Source organism: Acomys minous (genome assembly GCF_964271855.1).
Source record: "Acomys minous genome assembly, chromosome: 6".
NCBI classification, from domain to species: Eukaryota; Metazoa; Chordata; class Mammalia; order Rodentia; family Muridae; genus Acomys; species Acomys minous.
In genome coordinates, this window is record NC_140487.1 from 115,703,359 (window position 1) to 115,730,613 (window position 27,255).

Genomic DNA, 27,255 nt, shown 5'->3' on the forward strand with positions numbered 1-27,255 from the left:
GAGCCACGTGAAAAACATCAGAGCGACTGAAGCATGCCATGGCCATGACTTGCTGTCCTGGGCACAGCCCATCTTTGGCAGAGCGCCCCTGCCACCTGTTCAGGTCCACGGCCTGGAAAGGGAAGTGGGACAAAGAGTAAGGGAGGGAAAAGCAGAGGGAGGGAAGAGGCCACGCTGAACGTACTCACCAAGCTCCTCCAAAGGCTGAGGTCTAATCAGCATGCCAGGTGCTGGCTCCTCTGCGCTCTAGACCATGACCTGCTTGTCCTTCCCCAGCTGCAGGCGCTTCTACCATCCACAGCATTCATCACAGTGGACGCCACAAAAGCCCGAGCACTAGTGTGCTGTACACAGCAGAAGAAACTAGACTACTCTATGTCATGCCTCACGAACCCACAAGAACAAAGTCAGGGCCACTGCAGTGGTCATTTGTCCTCAAATCTCAGCATGTCCTTCCATTCAGGTTGTGGCCAGAGCTGAGACTGCACCAAGTCCCATGCAGCATTGGAACTGACATCAATGGAACAGACGCACATATGGTGGAGACCAGCCACGGTTCACTGGGGGGCTAGTGCCCAGGCCTAGAGCACCATCTGGAGAGCGCCCCAGAAGACTTGGCCATGGCCATCAGTGCACAGGGGTACCACTGCTCCCCAGGTAGGCCATGCACTTAGGAGAGTGGGGAGGACATGCCTACTGTGGCTTTAGGAGGTCAGAGAGGCCACAGCTAGGCCGTTCAAAGAGACTCCTCCTGCCATAGAAAGGAATGAAGGTCCTGCACTGGGCTTCCCATTTTTAATTTATTTAAGACCACCTCCTTACAATTTCCAAAGAGAAAATACAAAAGAAACAGACTTGGTTTCAAACACATAAACAGTGGCTGGAGTTGAAAGCACTGCTGATGGCACTGTCACAGGACGTCAGCACACTCCAGGGCACTTCAGTATTCCTGAGGAATAAACATGGTTTCTCTTTCCTCCCACTGGGATGTTCTCGGCATAAGTCACTGCTCCTATGAAGCAAGGACATGCAGTTAGAACCAGCAGGAGAGCATTATAACACCCCTGGCTGCAGCCTTACTCAGACCCCAGGACCAATGCCTCCAATCACTGCTAACTCATCGGTTCCACAAGCAGAGGCTCCCCAGCCTGAGAGGGAGAAGAGCAGAAGGTACAGGCATGGACAGTTAGTCCTGACCAGGAGGTCACAGGTGAGTACCAGGCACAGCTGGGCCAGCAGCTGCTAAGGCTGGTCTGTCTGGCCCCCTCCTCATCTCTGTAACTCTTCCCCTCTGCTGGGGGGGTGGTGGTGGTGTAGCACCTCCCGGACAATCCACTGGGAAGGGGAAACAAAGACTATGAAGAAAGGCCCCAGGCTGCTGCACAGAGCCCAGACAGTGCTTACCCAGCAGTTGTCACAATCCAGCCAGCCATGCCACATGGCAGAGAGGAGGATGACAACATCCAGGCACAGACTCAAGTCCAAATGAAGTTACGAGGCCATTTTAGAGCAGTGTGTGCAAGACTGTAGAAAATGTAATATTTTCCACAGTACCTCCCAGCCATTAAACGCCTAATATGCATAATCACCTCCTGTCCATCATCCAGCACAAGTCAGCTTGGAAGAATGGAAAGACAACAATGCACGGACCCAACACTCCGCCTGCTCCTTGCTGTCCAGCCTCAGCCAGGCTCTGCTGCTAGGAAGGTGAAGAACTGGGAGCAGTGGAAGGCCCTGTCCCCGGGTCGGTGTGCCACTCAGCCTCCTCTTGAACTGACAGAATGAATGCTCTTACAGAGGATCCCAGTCCAACACCCACATGGTGGCTCACAGCCATGTATGTAACTCCAGTCCCAAGGGATCTGATGCCCTTTCTCTGGCCTCCATGGGTACCAGCACACACATGGTACACAGACATATATGCAAACTGAACACCCATATCCATAAAATAAACATAAAACAACAAAATTAGCAAAATTTTAAATAATTCTACAAGGGAGAGATATCAATCTTGCACTTACTTTGACATATTTTCCATGTAGAAGATATGGAGCTTGCAAGTCATGCTGACAGTTGGAGTAGGCCATCCCCAATCCCACGCCAGAACCAAAGGCTAATGGCCACATTCTTCCTATTGAGCAGAAGAGAAATCCCAACAGGGAACTGTTAAGAGCAGAAAGGGCCCCAGCCCAGCATGTGTACTTAGTATATTCACAAATGCTTAGCATACATCCTACTGCGGACTGACAGCACGCTCATTAAGAGCCGGGGCTACTAAGTGCAAATAGCCCAGCCTGTTGTCATTTGTGCACCTGAACTAGTTTCTTTCTTTCTTTTTTTTTTTTTTTCCTGAACTAGTTTCTTAATCTTGTGAGAGGAACATCTGTTGCTAAGGTGTTAGAACTGCTTAACTGTTACTCTCACCAGCATTCACAAGCTTTGGTTCTACACAGCAAGCCATGGAGTTCGCTCACATATATCTACAATTCTCTACTTCAGTCCTTGTCAGCTCTCCACGGAAGAGGTCAGAGCGACCTGTTTGGAGTCTAGTCAATAGTCAAACTTAAGTTTTCCCAGGAAGGAGGTCTGTCTAGCCTGTTGCTCAGACTCTGAGGAGGAGGTAAGAGCACTTCTGGCCCACTTGCCTTCACTGCCAGCAAACCTCATCTCCAGGTCACTTTAGAAATATGTGGGCATGCAGACTGGCCAGCATGAAACACAGGCTTTAAAAGGATGTCATGCTTAAACACCAGACAACCCTGACTCACCGCCCCCAGGGAACACTGGAGATGGCCAACCCATGCAGACTGAATCCACATTCTCCACCTAGCTCATTGTACAATGGATGGGTTAGCAGGGTTAGTACACACAGACACCGTAGTGAGGAGCCATAAGTGTCACTTACTTTTAAAGAAGGTGAGTGAGAAAACAACTCCTAATCCAAAGCCAGTACCTGCAAAAAACGGAAAACAGGATCACACTGTAGTGATCCAGTGACCCTCAACAAACCAACACGCCAGACCAGGGAGTTTTGCGGTCTGGTTGCTGCCCTTTCTTACTGTCAGGGTTACTACAGGTGCAGGAAATGAGATGCTTTGTTCCCTGCCATTTTGTCTTGGAGTGTTACAGGGTGGGAGCCTAAGAGATCGCTCTAGATTCTTTCTGCACTTCTGGCGCTCAGCCTCCTACTTCATATGGGAGTCACTTTGGTTCTTGAGGTGATGCTTACCATTTTTTGAGGAGGAAGGAATGATCTCAAACAATTCCCAAAGGTTGTACTATCACATAAGTCAATGTCAAGACAGGGAGAAGTGCTTCCTCTCTTAGAGCTGAGATCCTAGCCCAAGCTCCCACATATGGCAAGCAAGGGCTCTAACATGGTGCTACATCCCCAGCCATGTTATCACCTCACTCAGAATCTCAGCTTGGAAAAGACTCTGGTTTTTTGGATAAACTGAGTCAGACTTTGTCAAAACCTTGTTCTGATGCCAACCTCAGAACCTCTGCATGGAGGCGCATGCCTTTAATCCCAGCACTCAGGAGGCAGAGGAAGGCGTATCTCTGTGAGTTCAAGACCAGCCTAGTCTACAAAGAGAGTCTAGGACAGTCAAGGCTACATAGAGAAACGAAGTCTTAAAAAACAGAGGGGGCAGGGCAACACATCTGCGCAGAAACTGAAGCCCACCTTAAGTTAACAATGTTGAGGGCAATCAACGTGGGAGCTAGCTGAATGTTCTCACGTGGATGAAAAGTGTCTACAGAACCATTTGACAAGGAACCACCCCACCCTATCTACTGACACATGATTCTTACATGCACATAAACATACATGAATTCACTTCTCCATGAGTGCCAAGCTCTGGCTGGTTTTCTTTGCAGACCTATAGACCAGCATGTTCACTTCATGAACTCTGATGCTGTTTTGGTTTTGAGACAGAGTCTGGCTCTGTAGCCCAGGATATCCTGCAATTCCAAGTCCTTCCACCTAGACCTCCTGGGATTGCATGCCCAGATTGTTCTGATATTCTGTGTCTGCTCCATGACCCAGCAGAGCCTTGGATCAACAGCTTTATGAGTAAACTGTATATGTGCTACAAATGTCTCCAAGCTTGTGCTGCTGAAATCTGCTAAGCTTTTGCTGCTGTTTTGTTTTCTGAAGCAGCATCTTGCTGAGCAGCCCTGGCTGGCATGGTACTTATTTTGGGGTCCAACGTAGCCTCAGCTAGGATTATTAGTGTGCACCCACACTTTTACAGAGGAAAAAGCATTGGCACACACCAGTCTTGTGCTGGTGTGTGGCTCAGTGATACAGCACCTACCTCATAGGCACAAGGTCTTGTGTTCAGTTTCCAGAATATAACAGACATAGAGACTTCACGGGCAGAGGTGTGTGTGTGTGTGTGTGTGTGTGTGTGTGTGTGTGTAAGAGAGAATATTCTTCAGGTAGTACAATACAAAGCCTCAGAGAATTCCTCCAGCAAAATTTTCTGTTCTGAAGACAGGAAACCTCAATATGAGCAAGCAAGGTATGTTTTCATAGTGTATTTTTGATCCAGCAACTTTTTGTCACTCATGCACAATTTATATGGGATTACTCACATAAAACGGTTTCTTTTTATTAATTTACTTATTCGCTTAGCGTGTATATGCTCACATTCATGTGTGGAGGCCAGAGAACTACCCTAGGTGTTGTTTTTCAAGAACCATCAACTTGCCGGGCATGGTGGCTCACGCCTTTAATCCCAGCACTCAGGAGGCAGAGGCAGGTGGATCCCTGTGAGTTTGAGGCCAGCCTGGTCTACAAAGCGAGTCCAGGACAGCCAAGGCTACACAGAGAAACCCTGTCCCGAAAAACCAAAAAAGAACCATCAACTTGTTTTTTAGAAAAGGGTCTCTCGCTGGCCTAGAGTTCACCCACCAAGTAGATTAGGCAGGTGTCCAGGGAGCCCAAAAGGTCCACCTAACCCCACCTCTCTTACAAGCACATATCCAAAGCTGGGCTTTTATTTCTTTGTAATGTGGGTTCTTAAAATTGAGGTCAGCTGGGCAGTGGTGGCACATGCCTTTAATCTCAGCACTCAGGAGGCAGAGGCAGGTGGATTGCTGGGAGTTCGAGGCCAGCCTGGTCTACAAAGTGACAGCCAAGGCTTCACGGAGAAACCCTGTCTTGAAAAAACAAAAACGCCGGGTGTGGTGGCGCACACCTTTAATCCCAGCACTCGGGAGGCAGAGGTGGGCGGATCGCTGTGAGTTTGAGGCCAGCCTGGTCTACAAAGTGAGTCCAGGAGAGCCAAGGCTAACACAGAGAGACCCTGTCTCGAAAAACCAAAAAAGAAAAAAGAAAAAAAAGAAAAAACAAAAACAAAAACAAACCAAAAAACAAGTAATTGAGGTCAAGTCCTCATGGATGAATAGTAGGCACTTTACCAACGGAATCATCTTCCTGGTCCCCAGGATGGTTATTAGTACTTTTGGGGGACAGGGGTTGGATACAGGGTGTCACTATATAGTCTGACTAGCCTGGAATCACTCTATAGACAAGGCCAGCCTTGAACACAAGACACAAGCCTTGTCACAAGACAAGGCCTGCTCTGCTTCCTCTGCTGAGATTAAAGGTATGCCACCACCATGCTTACCAGGCTTCCAATCATTCTACCACAATCGGGGCCATGATGTGTTTCTTCCACAGACAGACAAGTACATAGCATGGGGGCAGATTGCATGTCGGGTACTGGTACCACAGACTTCCATGAGGTTGAAACAGGAACCAGCAGTGGAAAGGTAAACTGGAGAAAGGCAAGTGCAGGAGGAAGGGACAAAGAATTCCCAGTGAAAGGCCCAACAGACGCTTCTAAGACTCAGCAAGCTCTGGACAGAGTTAAACAGGACCCCACACCAAGAGGTTTTCATTAGCATAGAAGAATGTTCACGGTGCATTCTCTGCCACCAACAACCTGAGGAGGAAAGGAAGGCAAAACAAAATAGATCACACAGGGTGTTTCTGAAGAGAATGCCTCAAGCAGGCCATCCAGGTGCTCTGGGTATGTCACTGTCACCACAGGAGACAGTTCTGTGTGCTTTACTGCAGCTGACCTTCCAGAGCTGTGTAAGATGGAGCTGGGAGATGGTGTTATGAATGATTCTAACCCAAGGAATGAGTGTAGGACTAGGACTGTATATATTGGGGGCGGGGGGGGGGGATGTCAAATTGTAGCAAAAGACAAAACTTTTTTTTTTTCCCCAAGATAGGGTTTCTCTGTGTTAACACCTTGGCTGTCCTGGAACTCCCTTTGTACATGAGACTGGCCTCAAACTCACAGCGATTGACTACCTCTGCCTCCAAGTGCTGGCATTAAAAGAATGGCTTCCAAATTTAAAATTCAGTATCTGAAAATCAGTAATGCCACCTCAAATTTCCATTAAAAAAATCTTGGGAAAATAGTTTGCCAAGGTTGTTCTGGTAAGTAGCCAACTGAGGTTGGCATAATGAAAGGAAAGAGAATTAGCATTGAATGCTACTCGTGAGTAGCCAGCACCTCCTTTCCAAGAAAAGTCTCTTCCTTTTATTTTATGGAATGAGTGTTTTACCTGCATGTATGTCTTGAGCACCATGTACATGCCTAGACACTCTTGAAGGGAACTGGATCCTCTGGAACTGGAGTTACAGATGGTTGTGAGATGCCATGTAAGTGCTGGGAACTGAACCTAGGCAACCCTACACCCACTCTGCCAAGAAGAACAGTCAGTGCTTTTAACCACTGAGCCATCTCCAGCCTGAGAAAATTCTTTTTAAATAAAAAAGACTCTTTCTGGCGTGCTAGTGCGATCCTATAATCTCAACGCGAGAATGGAGCAAGAGGCTAAGGAGGAGTGCAAGGCCATCCGACCGTAGCTACATAACAAGCTCAAGACAAGCCTGTGCTACATAAGACCCTGCCTCAAAACTAAAACCTCTACGTAGTATACCTCTGTTTTCCAGATGTAGAAAATAACTTGTCCCAAACAACCTATTGCTTATAAAGCAGTCAAGTGGGCCTGACTCTGCCACTGTGCCTAGGACATCCAGACACAGTATTCTCCTCGGTTTTCAGCCCACCAACACTGCCTTCCACAGGAAATGAATGGAGTGTCCTGATTTCTAAAAGAATGAAGTAAGAGACAGTTAAAACACAGCCCAGAGTGCTAGGCAACCAGGCTGGTAACAAGCCCACACAAAGCCAAGGGCTTGTTCAGATTCCTTCCCAGACTAATCCTACCATAGAGATCACAGACTAGTCTACCTGGCAGGACTGAAGAGCTTCAGAGGATGGGTGCCACTGCCTGGCTACACCAAGGCCTGGAATCTGCTTGCTTGGCTTACAAAATGGCAGGAGGTTTGGTTTCAAGGCAACCTGCCTCACCCCTTGCAGCTGCAGTGTAGGATCAGTAGAGGAAAATGAGGTAAAGGCTTTCGGACTGGCTCACAGAGGCAAGTCAGTGAGAGCAGGTCAGCCTACAACCAGGACCTACTTTTTGGCAAAGGAAACTACAGAGGCATTTTGTGTGTGTGTGTGTTTGTGTGCCTTTGACTCCTTGCTGGCTCTTCCATTTTTCCCAAAGAAAGCAAGCTCTCTGATGCTCAAGGCTTCCTAGCAACAGACCACAAACGATGCTCAGCCAACTCCTACCAGCATCACTCAATCAAAAGATGAGACGTGCCCACACCAACCATGAACCTCCATCTCAAGAATCCAAATATGTGTCCAGCTAGCCAGCTCCTGCCAACTGGACTTATCTGACAGTATAACTGAGCTCAAAACCCCAGGCAGATCAGCCAAAACCAGTTCTCAAGGAACTCTCTTTGTTGACTTAATTAGATGGAGCTGCTACATTTTTAATTCTTAACATCAAGTCCACCTGCCATTTCTGTTTAAGACAAACTAACAAGAAAAAGGATTTCATGTCTTTTTCACCTTAATATCACACTTGCAGTCAGAGATGACAACAGTGGAATGCCGATGAGCTCTAAGGAATCAAGCCCTCGCTCGTTGGCTCCCTCCCTCCCTTGGTTTTCTTTGAAAAGGCAGTGTGCTGCTTCAAAGACAGTCCCACCTGGCCTGGAGACGCCTCTGCAGCTGCTTCCACTCAAGACTGGCACCTCTAGGCCAGGTTTAAGCTTTAGAACAATAAAACAGGAAAGGTTTGCCTTACAATAAAAACAAACCAACACAGAAAGAGAAGAGCCTTCTCTGCCGTTGGCCACTTTTTCTTGTTGTTGCATGACAAGCTCTTTCGGAGGAAAAAGCCAAAGGGAAAAAAGTACAAAGCGTTTTTCACCTCCCCCTGGAAGCAAATATTTAACTATGAATGCAGTTTATATAACTCTGCCTCCTCGGCTCGGAGCTCTCTAAAGCTCACACTGTCTAAAATGACAAAGAACCCTCAGGTACAGAGCGCAGCTTATCAGCACACATCTCCGCATGGCAAAGTCCAGTTGTCAGAGAGAGAGAGGGCCAAGGGGAAAAACAACAGAGAAGCCTTATGGAATTGACATTAGGTACGAGCCCATGTTTTCTGCAGCCATTTTTTTTTCCGAGAGGAAAAAGCATTGGCACAAATCCTTTCAAAGACATTGTTTCAAGTCATTCTAACCATGCAAGCTTATGGGCGCTTAGAGAAGGTGTCAGCAATTGGCAAAGAAACACTTTTGGGGGATAAAGCAGTTCTGTAACTGGTCATCTGGTACTGGGTTTTAAGTTACTATTATTACATTCCTGTGTGTGTGTGTGTGTGTGTGTGTGTAAGAATGACGTGCAGGAGTTGCTCTCCCTACTAATTGGTTGAGTCCCGGGGATGGAGCTCAAACACCTTCACCAGCTTAGCAATTATTGGCCCATGACACCAGTTGTTTGTTTGTTTGCTTGTTTTTAATATTAAGGACTTTATTACTTATTTATGTGTAAAGATGTCCTGCCTTCGTTTATGTTTTGCACCAAGTATGTGCCTGGTGTCTGCGGAGGTCAGAGCAGGGCATCGGATTCCTTGGAGTTACATATGACTGAATCACCATATGCAGGTGCTGGCAACCAAACCCAGGTCCCCTGCAAGAGCAGTAAGTGCTCTTTACCCCTGAGCCATCTCTCCAGCCCCTGACACTGATTAATAGAAAGAATACAGAATGCGATGTCTAACAACTAACACATGCAGTGCAGATTTATCTTATGCCTAAATGCACCTTGAAGCAAGCCTTGTCAAGTGCACATTGTAGGCCATCACTAGGTAAACATGGAGTGAAATGTATGTTGGAAGTTATTATGAGCATTTCTAGTTAAAGGCAATTTCAGTTGAGTGCAGTATCTGCATGCAGGCTACAGACCAGGCACAAAGTTCAAGTCACTGTAGACAGGCAGGAAATGCAGCCTGCAGGAATCTCCAAGCAAGCGCCATGAACTGCTGAGCTGCTTTCAGTATCAGCCTTTGCACAGCACAAGCTGGAGCAGGGCAGGAGCCCACTCTGCAGAGGCTGCAACTGTATCAGGCTTCCAACTAGGGAGGATCAGGCCCAGAACAAACAAAACGTCACACAGAAATTCACTGTAGGGCATTTCTAAAAAACACTTGTTGGGGAGAGCCTGAAGAGGTGGCGCAGAGGCTGAGCACTGGCTGCTCTTGCAGAGGACCAAGGTTTGTTTTCCCAGCACCCACACGGGGCTCACAAGCGTTTATAACTCTAGTTCCCAGCTGGGCGTGGTGGCGCACGCCTTTAATCCCAGCACTCGGGAGGCAGAGGCAGGTGGATCGCTATGAGTTCAAGGCCAGCCTGGTCTACAGAGTGAGTCCAGGACAGCTAAGGCTACACAGAGACCCTGTCTCAAAAAACAAACAAACAAAAACCCAAACAAACAAACAAACCCTCTAGTTCCAGGGTGTCTAGTGCTCTCTTCTGACCTCTGCAGGCACCAAGCACGCATGTGATGCACAAACATAATTCACATAAAACAAGGCGAATAAATCCAATAAACAATTTAGAAGTAAAAGTTTTTTAAAAATCACTGGAGATTAAAGGCTGCAAGCCTGTAGTCCCAGCTACCTCTGAGGCTGAGGGAACAGGGAACACAGGTGTTTACGGCCGTGCTGTACTACACAGAAAGACCATCTTGAAGGTCACATACCAGAAGAGGAGTATATATTACAGAGTCTTTTTATTTACCAACAACAAAATTTTTGTTTTGTTTTGTTTTTTGAGACATGGTTTCTTTGTGTAGCCCTGGTCCTGTAGCTCACTCTGTAGGCCAGACTGGCCTTGAACTCACAGAGATCCACCTGCCTCTGCATCCCGAGTGCTGGGATTAAAAGTGTGTGCCACCACTGTACAGCCTCACAAAAACTTCCTAAATGACCATTACTAAGACCTCAACTTAGTGTACATTTAACATTTTAAACAACAATTCACTATTCATAAGTCTGAAACCAGCATAGTTATCTATAAATTAAAACTAGAAGGCAACTCCACTTGACTTTGTAGAGCTCATATCAGTATTATGAAGAAAATAAAAACTCATGTACCACTCAACTGGTGGTTTACAAATGTTAGAAGCTCCAGAAATCCCCCAGTCTTTAATGTCTTAACCACTGTGTGCCCAACAATGTCTGACAAAATAGACAAGAATTAACCCTGGAGGGCTACTCTCCTGTCAGTGGCATGGTGGCCCCAAGGCAATCCTCAACTTTGAGTCACTTTAACAAGCACAGCCCCAACCTGCTCATCTGCCTCCAAGGGTCGCTGTATTACAGCTCTGTAGTCTCTAGTGCTGCCTGCTCAAGAGTTCCATAAGTAGTCTTAAGCTCTGTCATTGTCATCATAGAACTCAAAGATGTCAAAAGCATAATAGTTAATCCTCTTAGAGTACAGCTCGCTGACTCACACAGGATCACGTTCATCAGGCGAGGAGGTATAGCTTAAAATCTGTTCTTTCCTACTCAGAGCAATTGTCTATATTTCACTGGTATTAGCATCTGCTTATATGAACACACGAGGGGTGTGTGTGTGTGTGTGTGTGTGTGTGTGTGTGTGTGTGTACACAGCTTTGTTATGTCACTTAGGCTGACCTTGAACCTCAATCTCTGGGATTATAAAATGTGTACCACCACACCAACTCTTTAACAGATGATCTCTTCAGCTTTGTTACAACTAGATAATTCTGCTTTAAAATGTAATGATTTCCCTAGAATTGTCTTTTTTAATAAAGCTGTATTGGTGACACAAGCCTGTAATCGCAGCACTCTGGCAGAGGCAGGTGGAGCTCTGTGAATTCAAGGCCAGCGGAGTCTACAAAGTGAGTCCAGGACAGCCAAGGCTACACAGAGAAACCCTGTCTCGAAACTCCCCCCCAAAAAAGAATAAAATAAATAAATAATAATAAAGCTGTGTTTACACACTAAAATGGACCAAACCACATTGACCTATTTATAATGGGCACGTTTTCCTGTCAAACATGTTTCTATCAATGCTATTACAGTCAAAAGCATTTGTTACCACAGAACAAACAAGAGTGTGCTTTTATAGAAAAGAACACTTGGGACGACTTCAATGAGAAACACATTTCCAAGACGCATTCCTGATTTATGAAAGATGCTCTAAGCCCGATTTACGAGAGAAAAAGTACAGTTATAAGTCAGCTATAAGTGGTGCTACTTAATCCTCTGAGGCAAAGGCAGGCTGTCCCAAGGGTCCACAGGAAAATGCTAAGTTCTATGATTAGGCACCAAAAAAAAAAAGATTCTGGGGACAGACGAAAGACCAGGTAGTGGTGATGAGGCTGTGCAGACCCACTCTCAGGAGTCCCTCTTGTTTGGGTTCTGTAGAAAGAAGACTAAGAGGTTGGCTGTCTGTGTAATTTTACTGGAGCACGTTGTGTGGGCAAATGTCTGATGAGAGTAGGAGGAGCAGGCAGCAGAGGCGCAGAGGGCGAGTGTGGACGTCATTATGGGAGTGCTCTGCTGGAGGAAACCCAGAAGGCCTTTTAAAGCAGCACCTACAGAACACACTTCACTATCGGCCACACAACCCTCAAGAAGGCATAAGGCAAGAACCGTGGTTGTAGACATTTTACTGACATGCAATTAATTTATTCCCATGTGGAAACACAATGTGGGAGAATGAGAAGCAGCTCAAAGAGGAGGAAAATAAAACACAGAATTATCAAGTTTAGATAAACACATTAAGTGCTCTAAGATTAGCAGTGGTGCACGCTGCGTCACCTTGGAAGCTTTGTTATGAACCCATCTTACTGGAAGACACAATTCAGAAGGGATAAGTGACTCTCTCAAGCATACACACCTGAAAAGGCACAACGCAGGCCTAGGCTGTATGACTGCACAGAGCCGGGAAAGCATATGAGGCTGGAGAGAAATGCCAGGCCATCTACAGAAGCAGCGACATTCCTAAAGAGGTGGGAAAGCTACATTCTGGTTCATCCAACAGGTGTACAGAACAACTTGAAGTGCAAGAGATGTTTCACTAGCAGAATCACACTACCTAACAACTGATGGTGTGTGTGTGTGTGTATGGAGAGAGAGACAGAGAGAGAGACAGAGAGAGAGAGAGAGAGAGAGAGAGAGAGAGGGAGGGAGGGAGAGAGAAACAGACAGAGAGAGGAGTGGGCTGGGGTAGGGTGGGATGTGGGAGAACGCTATTCATAATAGGCAGTAATTTCTTTCTTTCTTTCTTTTCTTTCTCCCCCCCCCCCCCACATGGCTGTCCTGGACTCACTTTGTAGACCAGGCTGTTCTTGAACTCACAGTGATCCACCTGCCTCTGCTTCCTGAGTGCTGGGATTAAAGGCGTGTGCCACCACCGCCTGGTGCAGTAATTTCTTTTTAACAGCAAATTCCCTAAAATCTGACCAATTTTCACACCATCTACACTGGGCTCAGCAGTTGATTGCTCTTCCAGAGACCTGGGTCACAGTCCCAGCAGACCTAACCCCTCTTCTGGCCTCTTCAGGCATTGTACACACATGGCATACAGGCACTCACCCACACAACAGCACAGTGAAAAGCCCTCAGTAGGAGCCGGGCAGTGGTGGCACACACCTTTAATCCCAGCACTCAGGAGGCAGAGGCAGGTGGATTGCTATGAGTTTGAGGCAAGCCTGGTCTACAAAGCAAGTTCAGAGCAGTCAAGGATATACAGAGAGACCCTGTCCCGAAAACAAAAACAAAACAAAAAAAGCTCTCAGTAGGTAGGCACTTGTATTCCTGGACTCAATTTCCTCACTTAATCTTTACAATAAAATTCTTTTTTTAAAAAAGATTTACTTACATATATATGTGTGTGTGTGTGTGTGTGTGTGTGTGTGTGTGTGTGTGTGTGCGCGCGCTCTGTTTGCATGTACACCTGCAAGCCAGACGAGGGCGTCAGATCACATTATGGATGGTTGTGAGCTGCCATGTGGTTGCTGAGAACTGAACTCAGGACCTCTGAAGAACAGCCAGTTCTCTTAACAGCTGAGCCCTCATCTCTCCAACACCTACAATAAACTTCTATATGCTCCATTTCAGAGAAGAGAAAGTAAGTCACAGCAGGATTAAATACTTGCCCTCAGTCACACATGGGTAAACTGTCGTTTTTGTTTTGTTTTGTTTTGGTTTTGGTTTTTCAAGACAGGGTTTCTGTGTGGCCTTGGCTGTCCTGGACTCACTTTGTAGACCAAGCTGGCCTCGAACTCACAGTAGGTGGATCACTGGGAGTTTGAGGCCAGCCTGGTCTACAAAGTGAATCCAGGACAGCCAAAGCTACAATGAGAAACTCTTTCTCGGAAAAAAAAATTAGTGTGTGTGTGTGTGTGTGTGTGTGTGTGTGTGTGTGTGTGTATCATATGCCTGCCAAGCCAGAAGAGGGCATCAGATCCCCTGGAGCTTTAGTTACAAGTGTTCTGACCTGGGCTCTATATGGGAAGTGAACTTGGGTCCTCTGAGATGGGTTGGTTGGTTGGGTTGGTTTTTCAAGACAGGGTTTCTTTCTGCTGCCCTGACTTTCCCGGACTCACTCTGTAGACCACGCTGGCCTTGAACTCAGAGATCCACCAAGACATGGGCCACCACCACCCAGCTGAATTTGGGTCCTTGTTAGAATAGTACATGCTTTTAACCACTGAGCCATCTCTCCAGCTCCAGAACAGATGTTTTTGGTTTACCCACAGAGGTGTCTGCAAAAGTGTTGGATAGACCTGCTGGAATTTTCAGGGCTTCTGTGAGGAGCCACCTTTTCTTGCTGTTCAAATCTGCCAGACTGTAAGGTGAGGAACCAGCCCCAGCAGCGTGTCCTCCAGCACAGCTCTGCCGCCCTTAACTGCAGGGCCTCAGAACAAACCTCTCTAACAAAGAACCCAGGAACCATGCCACCATGCCTCTCGCTTTCCCCTGTCCTACCTTCCCCCACTAGCCTCTAAGACTGCCTCCTCACCAGGAAGACCCCCTTAGTCATCAACACTCACCCCTGTGTGCTCAAGTCTACACCTAGGCTCTTGCTCCCTCGCTGCTGCCCCAATATTTCAAATTAGCGTTGTTTTAAAAATGACAAGCTAAAGAAACTACTAGAATGCAGGTGGACCTCTGAGTTGGACCCCAGCCTGATCTATACTATATAACAAGTGCTGGGCCAGCCAGCGTCACATAGTGACCATCTCAAACTTTTTTTGTTTTTGGTTTTTTGGTTTTTGAGACAGGGTCCTTCTGTGCTGATCTTGGCTGTCCTGGACTCTCTTTGTAGACCAGGCTGGCTTCGAACTCACAGTGAGTGATCTGTCTGCCTCTGCCTGCTGAGTGCTGGGACTAAAGTCGTGCGCCACCATGCTCAGCACACTTTTTTTTTTTTTGAAAAACAGTTATTGTCTATGAATAGGGAGATAGCTCAATAGGCAAAACACTTGCCAAGCAAGCATGAAGACCTGGGTTCAGATCCCCAGCACCCAAGTAAAGGGTAGTACATATCTGTGATCCCAGCACTCCTGTAGAGATGGAAGGTGGAAAGAGAATCTCCAGCCTTTGGCCCAGATAGTCTGCTTTGCATAGCAGCGAAGAGGAGGCCCTATGGAAGACAAGGGCCAGCGAACACACCAGGTTGTTCTCTATTACACACTCATACCGTGTGACACATATGTGTTTACATTCATATACATGAACACATACATACAATCATACACAGACTTAAAATCCTATTCTCATTCCTGTTTTTCTTCATAGTCTGCGTGTTAGTTGTTTACCAGGTTCATCCGACCTCTATTACCCTTCTTCCTGACACTCTTTCCCCAGGAGTCTCCTGCTCCTTTCACATCTCTTGTGCGTGAGCCACAGGTTCAATTAGAATCTCTTACCCAAGCATGGATTGGGAACGCAAATAGCTGTTGGTGACAGAACGCTTACCCTAGCATGCATGAGGTTCCATCCCCAACAACTCAGCACCCCCTCCCCATACACATTTTGGGCCAGCAAGATAAAGGCAAGTTGTCCCCAAGCCCAAGGACCAGAACACACATGGTAGAAAGAACCAACTCACACAGCTGTCCTCTAACCTCCACTCACAAGCCATGGCATGCGTGCACACACATGACATACGTACATGCCTGTGCAGCCAGCACCACAATCAACAAACACCACCACCCCTGGTACCCCTCTATGGCCTGTTCCTCCCTCTCCTCTGAGTTTCCTAAAATCACTTACCTACTTCCTTTCATTATATAAGAGTATATTTTCCAAAATTGTATACATAACTGGAATTATATCCTCATAGATGCTAGCAGTGAGATCCTTTTTATTACTGAGTTTCTCGGTGTAAAGCCAGTCCATCTACTCAATAGCAGGTAGACAATCGGGGTTGTTTCCAGGTTGGGGCTTAGGGACATTCATGTGTGCCTGTGTGGCTGGCCTTGTCCTCATTTCTCTTAGCTACACCATTTTATAAGAACCTGCATGCTGGGCACAGTGGCATACACCTTTAATCTCACCACTTAGGAGGCAGAGGCAGGGGGACTGCTGTGTAGGCCAGCTTGGTCTACAGAATGAGTCCAGGACAGCCAGGATAACACAGAGAAATCCTGTCTCGAAAAATGTTTAAAAAGAAAAATCAGTTTTACAATGTGAGCAGACTAAGTGTATCTTTTCTCTGTAAATGCTGCTTTTTGTGCCCTAGGAGCCTTTCTCCGAGCCTGGTCACAGAGACTCCTCTCTGTTTCCTTCTGAAGGTTTTGCGGTTTCAGCTTTACACAGGCCAGGTCCATTCTGTCTCTGTGTGGACACAGCTGTTCCTGCAGTTTGTTGAACAGATTTTCCTCTCCCCATTAAACTGTGTGTCAAAAATGAACTGGCTACACATTCTTGGGCCTATTTTGGACTCTGTACTATTCTATATGTATATGCTTCCTCAATACCACCCTGCTTTGTATGTAAGGTAATATAAGTCCCCAGCTGTTTTTGTTGAAAAGTCCTTTGCTAATACCTATAATCCAAGGACTTGGGGCTCAGTTCTAGGAAGATTACTCCAAATTCAATACCTGGACAACAGTAAAACTCTGTCTAAAAACAAAACAACAAAAATCCCTTTTGTGAATTAGAACTGTTTATATTTTGCATAGATTTTACTTTTATAATTTTATAACTTTTATCATTTTAACTTGGGGTTTATTTTATTTTATGCATGACTGTTTTGTCTGCATGCAAGTATGTGTACCATGTGCATGCCCAGTGAAGTAGGAAGGCACTGGGTCCCCTGTAACTGGAGTTATAGATAGTTGTGAGCCACCATGTGGGTGCTGGGAATCGAACCCAGACCTTCGTAGGAGTAGCCAGTGCCCTAAACCACTGAGCCATCTCTCCAGAGCCTTGGGCAGATTTTAAAATCAGCAGGTGAGGTTAGTGATAGAGTCTGACGCAGCACGCACCACAGCCTCAGGTCTGATCACAGCACCAAAAGCCAAACCAACAAGCCAGCTTCTTAATACCTCCTATGCAAGCTTGGAGCAGTATTTCTCTTGCTAAAACTATAAAACACTAGCAGGGTGTGGTGGCACATGCCTGTGATCTCAGGACTTGAGGAAACCATGGCAGAAAATGTCTGTTAGTTAGAGGCCAGAATGGACACACAGGCTAACCATGGCTACAGAGGAGGATCAGTTCTCAAAGAAGAAGATACTATCAATTTCTCTCATGGGTTTGTTTCTAGTTTTAAAACAAAACAAAACAAACATAAAAAACAGGTAAACTGTCCATGTACCAAACATGGCTGCACTGAGTATTCTGTTAATGTTAGCTGCTTTTTCCTCCCTCCCTCAGACTCAAACCAGCTCAAGTGGAGCAGTGCCCAAACATTTCACTAGGGGGTCAATAGCCACAGTAAAATTATTACCACACTAAACAACGTCTATAAGTAAATATTTAAATTTTTACTTGGATTCAGTCCTGAAATACACTTGCCAAAGAAAGCAATCCAACATATTTACTAATAAACTGTTTCAGGCCACATTTCAGGAAAGCATAAAACCACAGCAGAACGAAATTGCAATGTTTTCAAGTCGCATATAGTGCCTAATTACATTATCCTGCAATGCCTGCAGGAAATTCTCCTCCAGGAAGATCACAGTGTCTGTTCTTTACACTGCTGCTACATACAGAAAAAAAGTTTGCTCACATTGTTTTGGAAAACAGAGCAAACAAAACATGACTGCCAATTCAACAACAAGCATGGACTAATTTGAAACCCCAATGATACAGAACCAAAGCCTGTTAAGCATTTAGTTTAGCCTGATACCACACCATGAAGAGTCAGGTATCAACCTGCAAACATGGGGTACCAATAGGTACTTCCTGGTGAGCCACCAAAACTTGTGGAACCCGAACTCGGTACTTTAAGAAAAGCCATCAATAGGCTTTCTTTTTCTATGACTTCACTCAACAGCTTCTTTCAGTAAAATGTTTAGTAAACAGCTTTAAACAATCAACTTAACTAGACTTGATTATTGGCTCTGCCGGGTAAGCTGGAAGCAGGTCAGGCTAAGTCACATTCTCTGCTTTCCTAGCAACCAAAGGACAAGGCCAAACCCTCTGTTTTCATGAGCAAACACTGGGCAACTTCCCCCTCTACTGACTGAGCTGCAGATAATCAGGGACCCAACCTCTGGCCAAGCACAAAGGCATAAGTCATCAACAGCAACATAGAGGTTCAGCATACCACTGTCTAGGGTCAGCTTGCCATCCTTGGGCTCCTGCTCCTAAGTTCTGCTGTTCGCCTCAGCTGGATTTTACTGTAGCGCACTCACCAACTTCCCACTTTCCTTTTGCCCAACACCTCTACCAGTTTATTCCCATGTACCTGAATGATTTTTCTGAAATCTGAAATTCTTCCATGTCCCTCTTAAGGGACAACAGCCAGTAATTCCTTCAGTGAAAAGCCAAGCTGCCACACAATCCAGCAGTTTTGCTCTTAGATACACACCCAAGAGCGATGAAAACTTTGTCCACATAAACCTTGTCACTTAATCATAGCAACATTATTCAGAACAGTCAAAAATATTAACAGGATTATGGGGGCAGTTCTGTAAGAGCACTTACTGCTCAAGAATGGCGACCCAAGTTCCAATTCATGACACCCAGGTTAAAAACTGTACATTGTGGGCTGGAGAAAGGGCTCAGTGGTTAAGAGTGCTGCCTGCTCTTCCAAAGGTCCTGAGTTCAAATCTCAGCAACTACATGGTGACTCACAACCATCTGCAATATGATCTGATGCCCTCTTCTGGCCTGCAGTATACATGCAAGCAGAACACTGTATACCTAATAATAAATAATAAATCTTTAAAAAAAACAAAAAACTAAAAAACTGGACATTGTACCAAATTAGCATTGCTTTGGTAATGGGATTTGGAGACAGGAGATAGCTCAGAGGCTAGCAGGCCAGCAAGTCTGGCTTCCACAGCGAAGTGGCAGAAGCAAGAGAGACTCTGTCTCAAAACAACATGGAAGGAAGGAGAGCAAACTCCTGAAAGTTGTCCTCTGACCTCCACGTACACGCAATGTTACCCACACTCTCTCAACACATGGTATAAACATCTTAAGTGAATAAATGGATGAACTACCCCACTATGTATCATTTAGTAACAAAATATAATGAAAATACTGGCACACATTACAACATGAATGTACGGTGAAAACATTAAGCTGGTTTGGAGAACTGGCTCAGTAATTAAAGGTTTGTGCTGCTCTCATACAAAGCTCAAGTTCCCAGCACCCACACCAGACTGCTCACAATCACCATAATTCCAGCTCAAAGTACTTAGACCTCTATTGGCACCTGTATATTCACCGTCTCTCTCCTCTTCCCTCTTTCATGCGTGCACGCCGGGATTTACTGTAGCAGATTCACCAACTTCCCACTTTCCCTTTGCCCAACACCCAGCACTCAGAAGGCAGAGGCATTGGATTGCTGTGAGTTTGAGGCCAGCCTGGTCTACAAAGCAAGTCCAGGATAGCTAAGGGCTACACAGAGAAACCCTGTCTTGGGGGGGAGGATACAAGCCTTACATTGTGGCTCAGGCTGGCCTTGAACTCTAAGCAATTCTCCAGATTCTACCACATGAGTGTTGAGATTACAGGCATGAGCCACCACACCCTGCACCACATGTTATATATTTTCATTATGCAAAATGTCAGAGTAGCTACTGGAGCTGGGCTGGGGGATCCAAATGGGAGCAAGTGTCTGGGGTTTCTGTTGTAGAAACAAGTACCCTGAAATAAGACTGGGGCTGATTGGACGAGTTTGTGAATACTTCAAATGAAAATTAAAATGCCTGAAATACAGCTCAACAAAGCAAGGGTTTGGAGGGTTTGGTTTGGTTGGTTGGTTTGGGTTTTTTTTGTTTTGTTTTGTTTTGTTTTCAAGACAAGATTTCTCTATGTATTCCTGGCTGGCTGTCCTGGAACTTACTCTGTAGATCAGGCTGGCCTTGAACTCAGAGATCCAACTGCCTTTGCCATCTAAAGCATGGGCCATCACCATCCAGCAACAAAGCAGTTTTTTGTTTTGTTTTGTGTTTTTAAGATTTATTTATTTTATATATGAGTGCTCTGTTTTCATGCACACCAGAAGAGGTAGGTAATCAATCAGATACCATTACAGATGTTTTGAGCCACCATGTGGTTGCTGGGAATTGAACTCACAACCTCTGGAAGAGCAGCCAGTACTCTTCTGTGCTGAGCCATCTCTCTAGGCCAACAAAGTAGTTTTTTGAAGATCAGCAGATGCAGACACGCTACTTTCTAGAAGTTAGTTTTAGAGTGTTAACAGAATCTACTACATTTCAAGTTTACATAAGAGTCTCTACAGACATGATAAACACACACACACACACACACACACACACACACACACACCTGGACAGATGGCCCAGCACTGCACTATTCTTGCAGAGGACCCAAGTTTCACTCCTAGGATCCATGTTGCATCTTCACAACAGCCTGTAAATCCAACTCCAATGAGGTGTGACTTCCAGGACACCTGCATCCACGTGCACATACCCATACATAGACACAATTTTTTCAACACGGAGTTTCTCTGTGTGAAGCCCTGACTGTCCTGAAACTCATTCTGTAGACGGGCTGGCCTCAAATTCATAGAGATTCACTGCCTCTGCCTCCCAAGTGCTGGGATTACAGGCACCTGGCTCAGATTTTCTTTCTAGGACATAGGACAGTTTCTGGGGCCTGGAATTCAGCCCTTCTCCAAATACACCTTCTAAAAGTCTACATATTCTCAAGAAAGAACTTGATGTCATTCCCTTCTTTCCCAGAATCTCATTATGTATGCAACCCTCCCCTCCCAGGGCTTGTAACAATGACTAGTAGTAAAATATTTGGGGAACTATACTCTATTTTATTCTATTTTATTTCTGAGACAGAGTCTCATTCTATAGCCTACCAGACTGGCCTTGAAGGCATGTCTATCCTTCCATCTCTGCCTCCATATAGACTTGAACATGTGACAAGAGGTGGGGCGGGGGGAGGGAGAAGTAGCGGGGAGGGAACCTTCCATGCAGCCCAGATGTGAGGGCACCAGATCTGCAGAGACCAGAACAACCAGGCCTCCTGCAGTCCTTGGGTACTCTACCTTCCATGCCCACTAACACAGAAACACTTGCGCCTTAGCTGAGTGGTGGCAATGCCTTTAATCCCAGGCCCAGGGAGGCAGACCAGACCATCTCTGTAAGGAGGCCAGCCTGGTCTACACAGTGAGTCCCAGGCCAGCCAGAGCAACACAGAGAGACCCTGTCTCAAAAACCGAAACCAAACAACTTTGTGTCTTTTTCATGCTGTCACGCCGTCATGAACCATTAAACACATAAGAGAAACAAGCAGCACAGTCCTTGAACTGAGTGGAGAAAGAAAACTGAGCAGCCCATAAATCTGATAAAACTTAAAATAAATCCATAAAATTAGCAAAAACCATTAATGACGCATTCACATAAAACTAATGGAACATGCCATTCATAAAATGTAATATTTTTCACTCCTTTTTAATTTCCTGCAATAAGGCTCTGGCACTACTCTTAAAGCAATAACACCCTCTGTTTGTTTAAACACCAAAATTCTCTCTGCTTTCACTTGACCACTCCCAAATATTTCTTACACCACTTTTTATTTTTTGTTTGTTTGAGATAAGGTTTTGCCATGTAGTCTTGGCGAAATCACTATGTAGACCAGACTGGACTTGAACTTGTGGCAATCCTCCTGCCTTTGCCTTAAAGGCTTTAATACTACTTCAATGCTAAGATCTCTTGACCATAACTTATATCCAAAAAAAATAAATAAAAGTTGGCAAAAAAAAAAAAAAAGCCCCAGTAGGAAGTGATGGCAGCACATGACAGAAGCAGGCAGATCTTTGAGTTAGAAGTCAGAGTGAGTTCTAGGACAGCCAGGGCTATCCAGAGAAACTCTTGTCTTGTGGGGAGGGGGGAGCCCAAAGAGTTCAAAAGACACATGACTAAGTATGTCAACTAGCAAAAATTGACACAATATATACTTTTCATTTAAGTGCTAATTGGTTCAGTTAATAAACATGCTCCAGTCTCAGGTATGGGCAGATAACACGGGCTCCAAAATTCTCAGCAATGTATGCCATTCACTTAACTGCCGTGTCCTTCCCTCAACCCAGGGGTTGGTAGGGATCCAGAGCAGGACAGCCTCTGTTTCTGAAGAAACTGTTGTTCCAGGAGATGAGCAATCCAGTTCAGAAACAAACTGCAAATTTCAGATGAAAACAATTACTCCTAGGGAAAATGAGTGTGCAACCTCAGCAAAAGGGACACTGAAGAACATGCTAAGTCTCAGCAGGACTGCCAACACAGACAATGTCAAATCTATGACTCAACGTGACAAAGAGAAGGGCAAGATCAGGAGGGCGGTCTGCAGTATGCCATAGAGAGCAGTCTGCTCTAGGGCCTCAGCTCGGTCCCCAAGAATATAATCGTGGGGGAGGGGTTACTGCATGCCACCACCACCACCACCACCACCACCACCACCCAAGGCTACACAGAGAAACCCTGTCTTGAAAAGCAAAATAAGCCATCGGTGGTGGCGCACACCTTTAATCCCAGCACTTGGGAGACAGAGGCAGGCAGAACGCTGTGAGTTCGAGGACAGCCTGGTCTACAAAGCGAGTCCAGGACAGTCAAGGTTATACAATGAAACTCTGTCTCAAAAAACAAAAAAATATAAATAAAAACAAAACAAGAAACTAAAGTACCCAGTTGTACAACACTTGAAGAAAAGAGTCCTCTTGGGGCTGAGGTTATGGCTCAGAGGTAGAATGCAAGGCCCTGGATTCCATCCCCAGCACTGAGAGGAGCTCATAGTGGATGCTGTCCAGTCACAGTGGCTTCTCTACAGTCTGCAAAGCCAGAGCAAAAGCATCATCAAATACGACTAGAAACTGCAGTAATTCTTTCTTCCCCCACATTTCAGATGTAGGATCAGTTCTATCGTGTTACTTAGTATGATGAGGCTCATGTGTACCCCTCTTCTGTTTCACTTTCAAGTCCTTCCCCCCCCACCCCACCCCTCTGTGTAGCCTTGGCTACACATCTTTGCTGACAAGCCTGGTGACTTGAGTATCCTCAGCACCCACACTGTGAGGGAGATAACTGGTACAAGTTGTCCCACTGAACTCCACATGTACACCCTGGCACAAACACACACAAAATAAATACAGTTGAAAATTTTTTTACCATGAAGGAAAATTCCAACCTTGGTGTTATCCTTCTAAGAAATGAAGACAGTTAAGCACTACGCAAAGCTGAGCATGGTGGCTCACATCCTGGTCTACAAAGTGAGTCCACAGGACAGCCAGAGTAACACAGAGAAATCATGTCATGGGGGGGGGGGGCACTACACAGAAGATGGGCTAGCTTAAACATTTCATGTGTCATAAAAACAGCTACTATGGACTGAAGAGATGATTCAGCAGTTAAGAGCACTGTCTGTTCTTCCAGAGGTCCTGAGTTCAATTCCCAGCAACTACATGGTGGCTCATGGCTATCTGTAATGGGATTTGATGCCCTGTCATACATACAAATAAATAAATATTTTTTGTTGTACCCAAGTCTAGAGAACCTGGTAGTACTGAGGAGGCTGAGGCAGGATTAGGAGGAGGGTCAGAAAGATCAGGAAGTCAAGGACAACCCCTATTACACTTCAAGTTTGTTTGAAAGCACTTGTCTTTTTGTTGATGTTGTTGTTTTGTTTTTAATGTAAAAACTACCCAAATCCAAGCCATTGTACAAAGGTCTGTCGCTGGAAGGGCTCTGCCACTCTCTAGTCAATTCAGCAAAAACTACTCAATGCCCTCTCACTGCTCTCAGACAGGCTAGCCTCACTTCATTACTCCACTTGTGTCTGCCCACACCCACCAGCAGCATGAGACTCACCGCAGATGCTGCTACTACCTCAGATGCCAGTCAACATCAACCGACATATTACATCCCACCAGCGCTTGCTTATATACCTGCAGCCACAGTGCTAAGGATTTTACGCATCTTTCTGCTTTAGTCCTGTGGAGGCAGGTGTTTGTTTTGAGACAAGGTCTATCTATGTAGCCCAGTTTGGCCTCATATTGGAAGAGACCCACCTCCTGCCCATGCCTCTTGTGCTGGGATCAAAAGTATGTCGCCATTTCAGGTTGACAAGAGTCTTTAACCAATGCAAAAAAAAAAAAAAAAAAAAAAAAACAATGTAAAGATAAGGAAGAAATGGCTGGGCGAGGTGGGGCACACCAGCACTGAGGAGGCAGAGGCAGGCAGATCTTTGTGAGTTGGAGGCCAACCTGGTCTACAAAGAGAGTTCCAGGATAGCCAGGGCTATTACACAGAGAAACCCTGTCTCGAAGGAAAAAAAAAAAGATGAGGAAGAAAGTGAGTGACTAAATCACATCTCTGCAGACTCCAAAGAGCATTCTAAACTCCCTTATCATACTACCTTGGCATATAAATGTTAAGTCCTCTCTCAAACTACAAACCATTAAAAACAGTATTTTGGACTAGAGTGGTTGGCTAAGTGGTTAAGGGCGCTTGCTGCTCCTGCACAGGACCCAGGTTCAAGTCTCAATTCCCACACCTGTAACTCCAGCTCTAGCAGATCCAACAGCTTCTTCTGACCTCTTCTGGCATGTATGCGATGCACAGACATTTATGCAGGCAAGTCATCCATACATCTTACATAATACATATTTTTGGCCACTTCCAAAAGAATTCCTTTCTAATAGTAAGCCAGACCATTTGGCCCTCTGGACCACTCTAAGACAGCAATAGTTACAACTTAAAACCAGGAAAACAGGCACAAGGATGTTAGCTAATTTGCCCCTCGTGGCAGAACTATCCAGGCTGAATCCAGGAATTAAAAAGTAACTGTGGTCAAGTCACCATGTATTGATTCATCCTGAATAATTTCTACACTACACTTTCTGGGGGTAGGGAACACAGTGAAAACATAAAACACAGCCGGACAGTGGTGGCGCACGCCTTTAATTCCAGCACTAGGGAGGAAGAGGCAGGTAGATCGCTGTGAGTTCGAGGCCAGCCAGGTCTACAAAGTGAGTCCAAGACATCCAAGGCTAACACAGAGAGACCCTGTCTCAAAAAACAAAACAAAAAAAGATAAAAAGAAAAAGAAAACATAAAATGCATCCACTTTCCTGAGCTTATTGTTTTATTATTTCTTTATATCTTTATCTAAGGATATAATGCTAAATTCTCTTAAATAGATTTCCATGCAAGAAGTATAAAATATGAACCTATGTGTGATGGCACACACCTTTATTCCCAGAACTCAGGAGGAAGAGACAGGCATATCTGTTAGTTCGAGGCCAGCCAGGGCTATACAGTAAGACTCTGTCTCAAAAATGAAAAAGGCAGGCGTGATGGAGCACGTCTTTAATCCCAGCACTCAGGAGGCATAGGCAGGCAGATCTCAGGGAGTTGGAGGCCAGCCTGGTCTAGAAAGCCAGTTCAGGACAGCCAGGACTATAAGAGAAACCCTGTCTGGGGGAGCCTGCAGAGAAAGAAGAAAGAAAGGACGAAGAAAGGAAAAGAAAGAATCTAATTTGCAACAATAAATGTTAATATAGAACTGTGGGGTGGGGGGGTGGGAAATAGATCAGTGGATAAAGCCCTACCTTCAAAGCATCAGGACTTGAGCTCAAATCCCCAGCACCTGAGCAAAAATCCTAGCGCTGGGGATGGGGAGAAGGGCAATAAAAGCTCAAGTGACAGCCAGTTCCGGCAAAGTGATGGGCTCCAGCTTCTGTGAAAGTCCCTTTCAAACCATAAAAGAGGAGTCGGTGTATCGGTGCACACCTTTAATCTCACCACTCCCAAGGCAGTAGCAGAGGGTTTTGGAATTCAAGGCTAACCTGGTCAACACTGTTCTCCAGGCCAGCCAGGGCTACATCGTGAAACACTGTCTCAATCAGTCAATCATTCATCAATAATGAATCCGGAGAAGAGCTATCGAGGAAGCCATCCAGCATCGACCCCTGGCCGACGCACCTGCCGGACAAAGGTGCCATGTATGCACATATACAACAGGAGAAAGATGGAGAGGAGGAGAAAGGAAGATCAACAGCGAGCCCGAGCGAGACCTGAAATAAAGAAATCCTGGGGGAGGGCTGGAGAGATGGCTCAGTGGTTAAGAGCACTGTCTGCTCTTCCAAAGGTCCAGGGTTCAATTCCCAGCACACACATGGCAGCTCACAACTGTCTGTAACTCCAAGATCTGACACCCTCACACCAATGCACATAAGTTAAAAAAAAAAAATATCTTTTAAAGAAAGAAAGAAAAGAAAAGAAATCCTGGGGGAAATTCTCAACTATGCCACACATCAGTCCTTCACCCGGACTCCAACTCAACAACGTGCCAAAACATTTCTGAGACAGTGTGTTGAGCCGCGCGCCTACCATCTGTATCAAGATCACTAAATGGGATTCCCTCGGTCCTCCTTGACCTCATAAGGTATGTCGTCACAGAACGCGCGTTGAAAGACAACCTGGGGTAACAAGGAGGCCAGCAGTGGCCACGATCTTACTGTCCCGGGCAATTAATTCTTCCTCCGGAGTATCCCCACCATCTCCAATTTCAGACCCGAGTCGGGTTCAGATAAATGAGGTTGAGCATGACAGCAATTCCCACCGCGGCCCCGCGGAGGCTGCTGTGACCTTCTTTCGAAGGCAGCTTCCTCCCAGCTGTGAAGCAGTGTGGCTCCCGCAGGCTGCTCGCCCCGACCAGGGGGACATGTGGCACGGAGTGGCAGAGTTGCCCGGCGTGCGTCTGCACTCTTTCCCGCTCCCAGAGCGCCGCTGCTCCCCTGGGCCTGCATGCTCCATCCACCCCGGAGGCCGCCCGCCTGTCCCCGTCGCCCGGGTTGACAGTCACCTGTCGGCGCCCCCGCCGCACAGTGCGCCCCGCCGGGCGGCAGCAGGCCGCGGCTTGACCCCTGCGGCTTTCCGTTCGCGCTCGGGCCATTCGGCTCCAGCCAGGGCCTACCAGAGAGAGAACCGCTCACCTAGCTTCACCACCGCGTCGGCCATGCACCGGTCCCACTTTCTGCCTAGATCGGACTCCGACATGTTCCCCACCCGCAACTCCAGCTTTCCTCACGGCCGGCCCCCGCGCTCTGACTGATGGCAAGTCTCGCGAGAGCCGGGCCGCCGCCGTAGGTTTCCGGCTGGAGCCAGCACTCCA

At 46.2% G+C, this 27,255-nt stretch overlaps 2 protein-coding genes across 2 annotated transcripts in view; both read right to left on the reverse strand.

The window, feature by feature from the left end:
- LOC311600856 (neuroblastoma suppressor of tumorigenicity 1) overlaps positions 1 to 27,208 on the reverse strand; it is a 50,030-nt gene extending 22,822 nt beyond the window's left edge. Inside the window, exon 1 of the mRNA XM_084787973.1 lies at positions 27,077 to 27,208. The gene's annotated coding sequence lies outside the window, so the exon portion shown is untranslated. The remainder of the gene's footprint in view (positions 1 to 27,076) is intronic.
- MICOS10 (mitochondrial contact site and cristae organizing system subunit 10) lies at positions 782 to 27,211 on the reverse strand. The gene is made up of 4 exons (XM_084787976.1): positions 27,077 to 27,211; positions 2,906 to 2,953; positions 2,022 to 2,131; positions 782 to 1,012 (listed from the first exon to the last, which is right to left on the reverse strand). Exons 1-4 carry the CDS (start codon positions 27,138 to 27,140, stop codon positions 1,004 to 1,006), a joined length of 231 nt encoding a protein of 76 aa, XP_084644102.1. The 5' UTR covers positions 27,141 to 27,211; the 3' UTR covers positions 782 to 1,003.
- Positions 27,212 to 27,255: the final 44 nt, after the last annotated feature.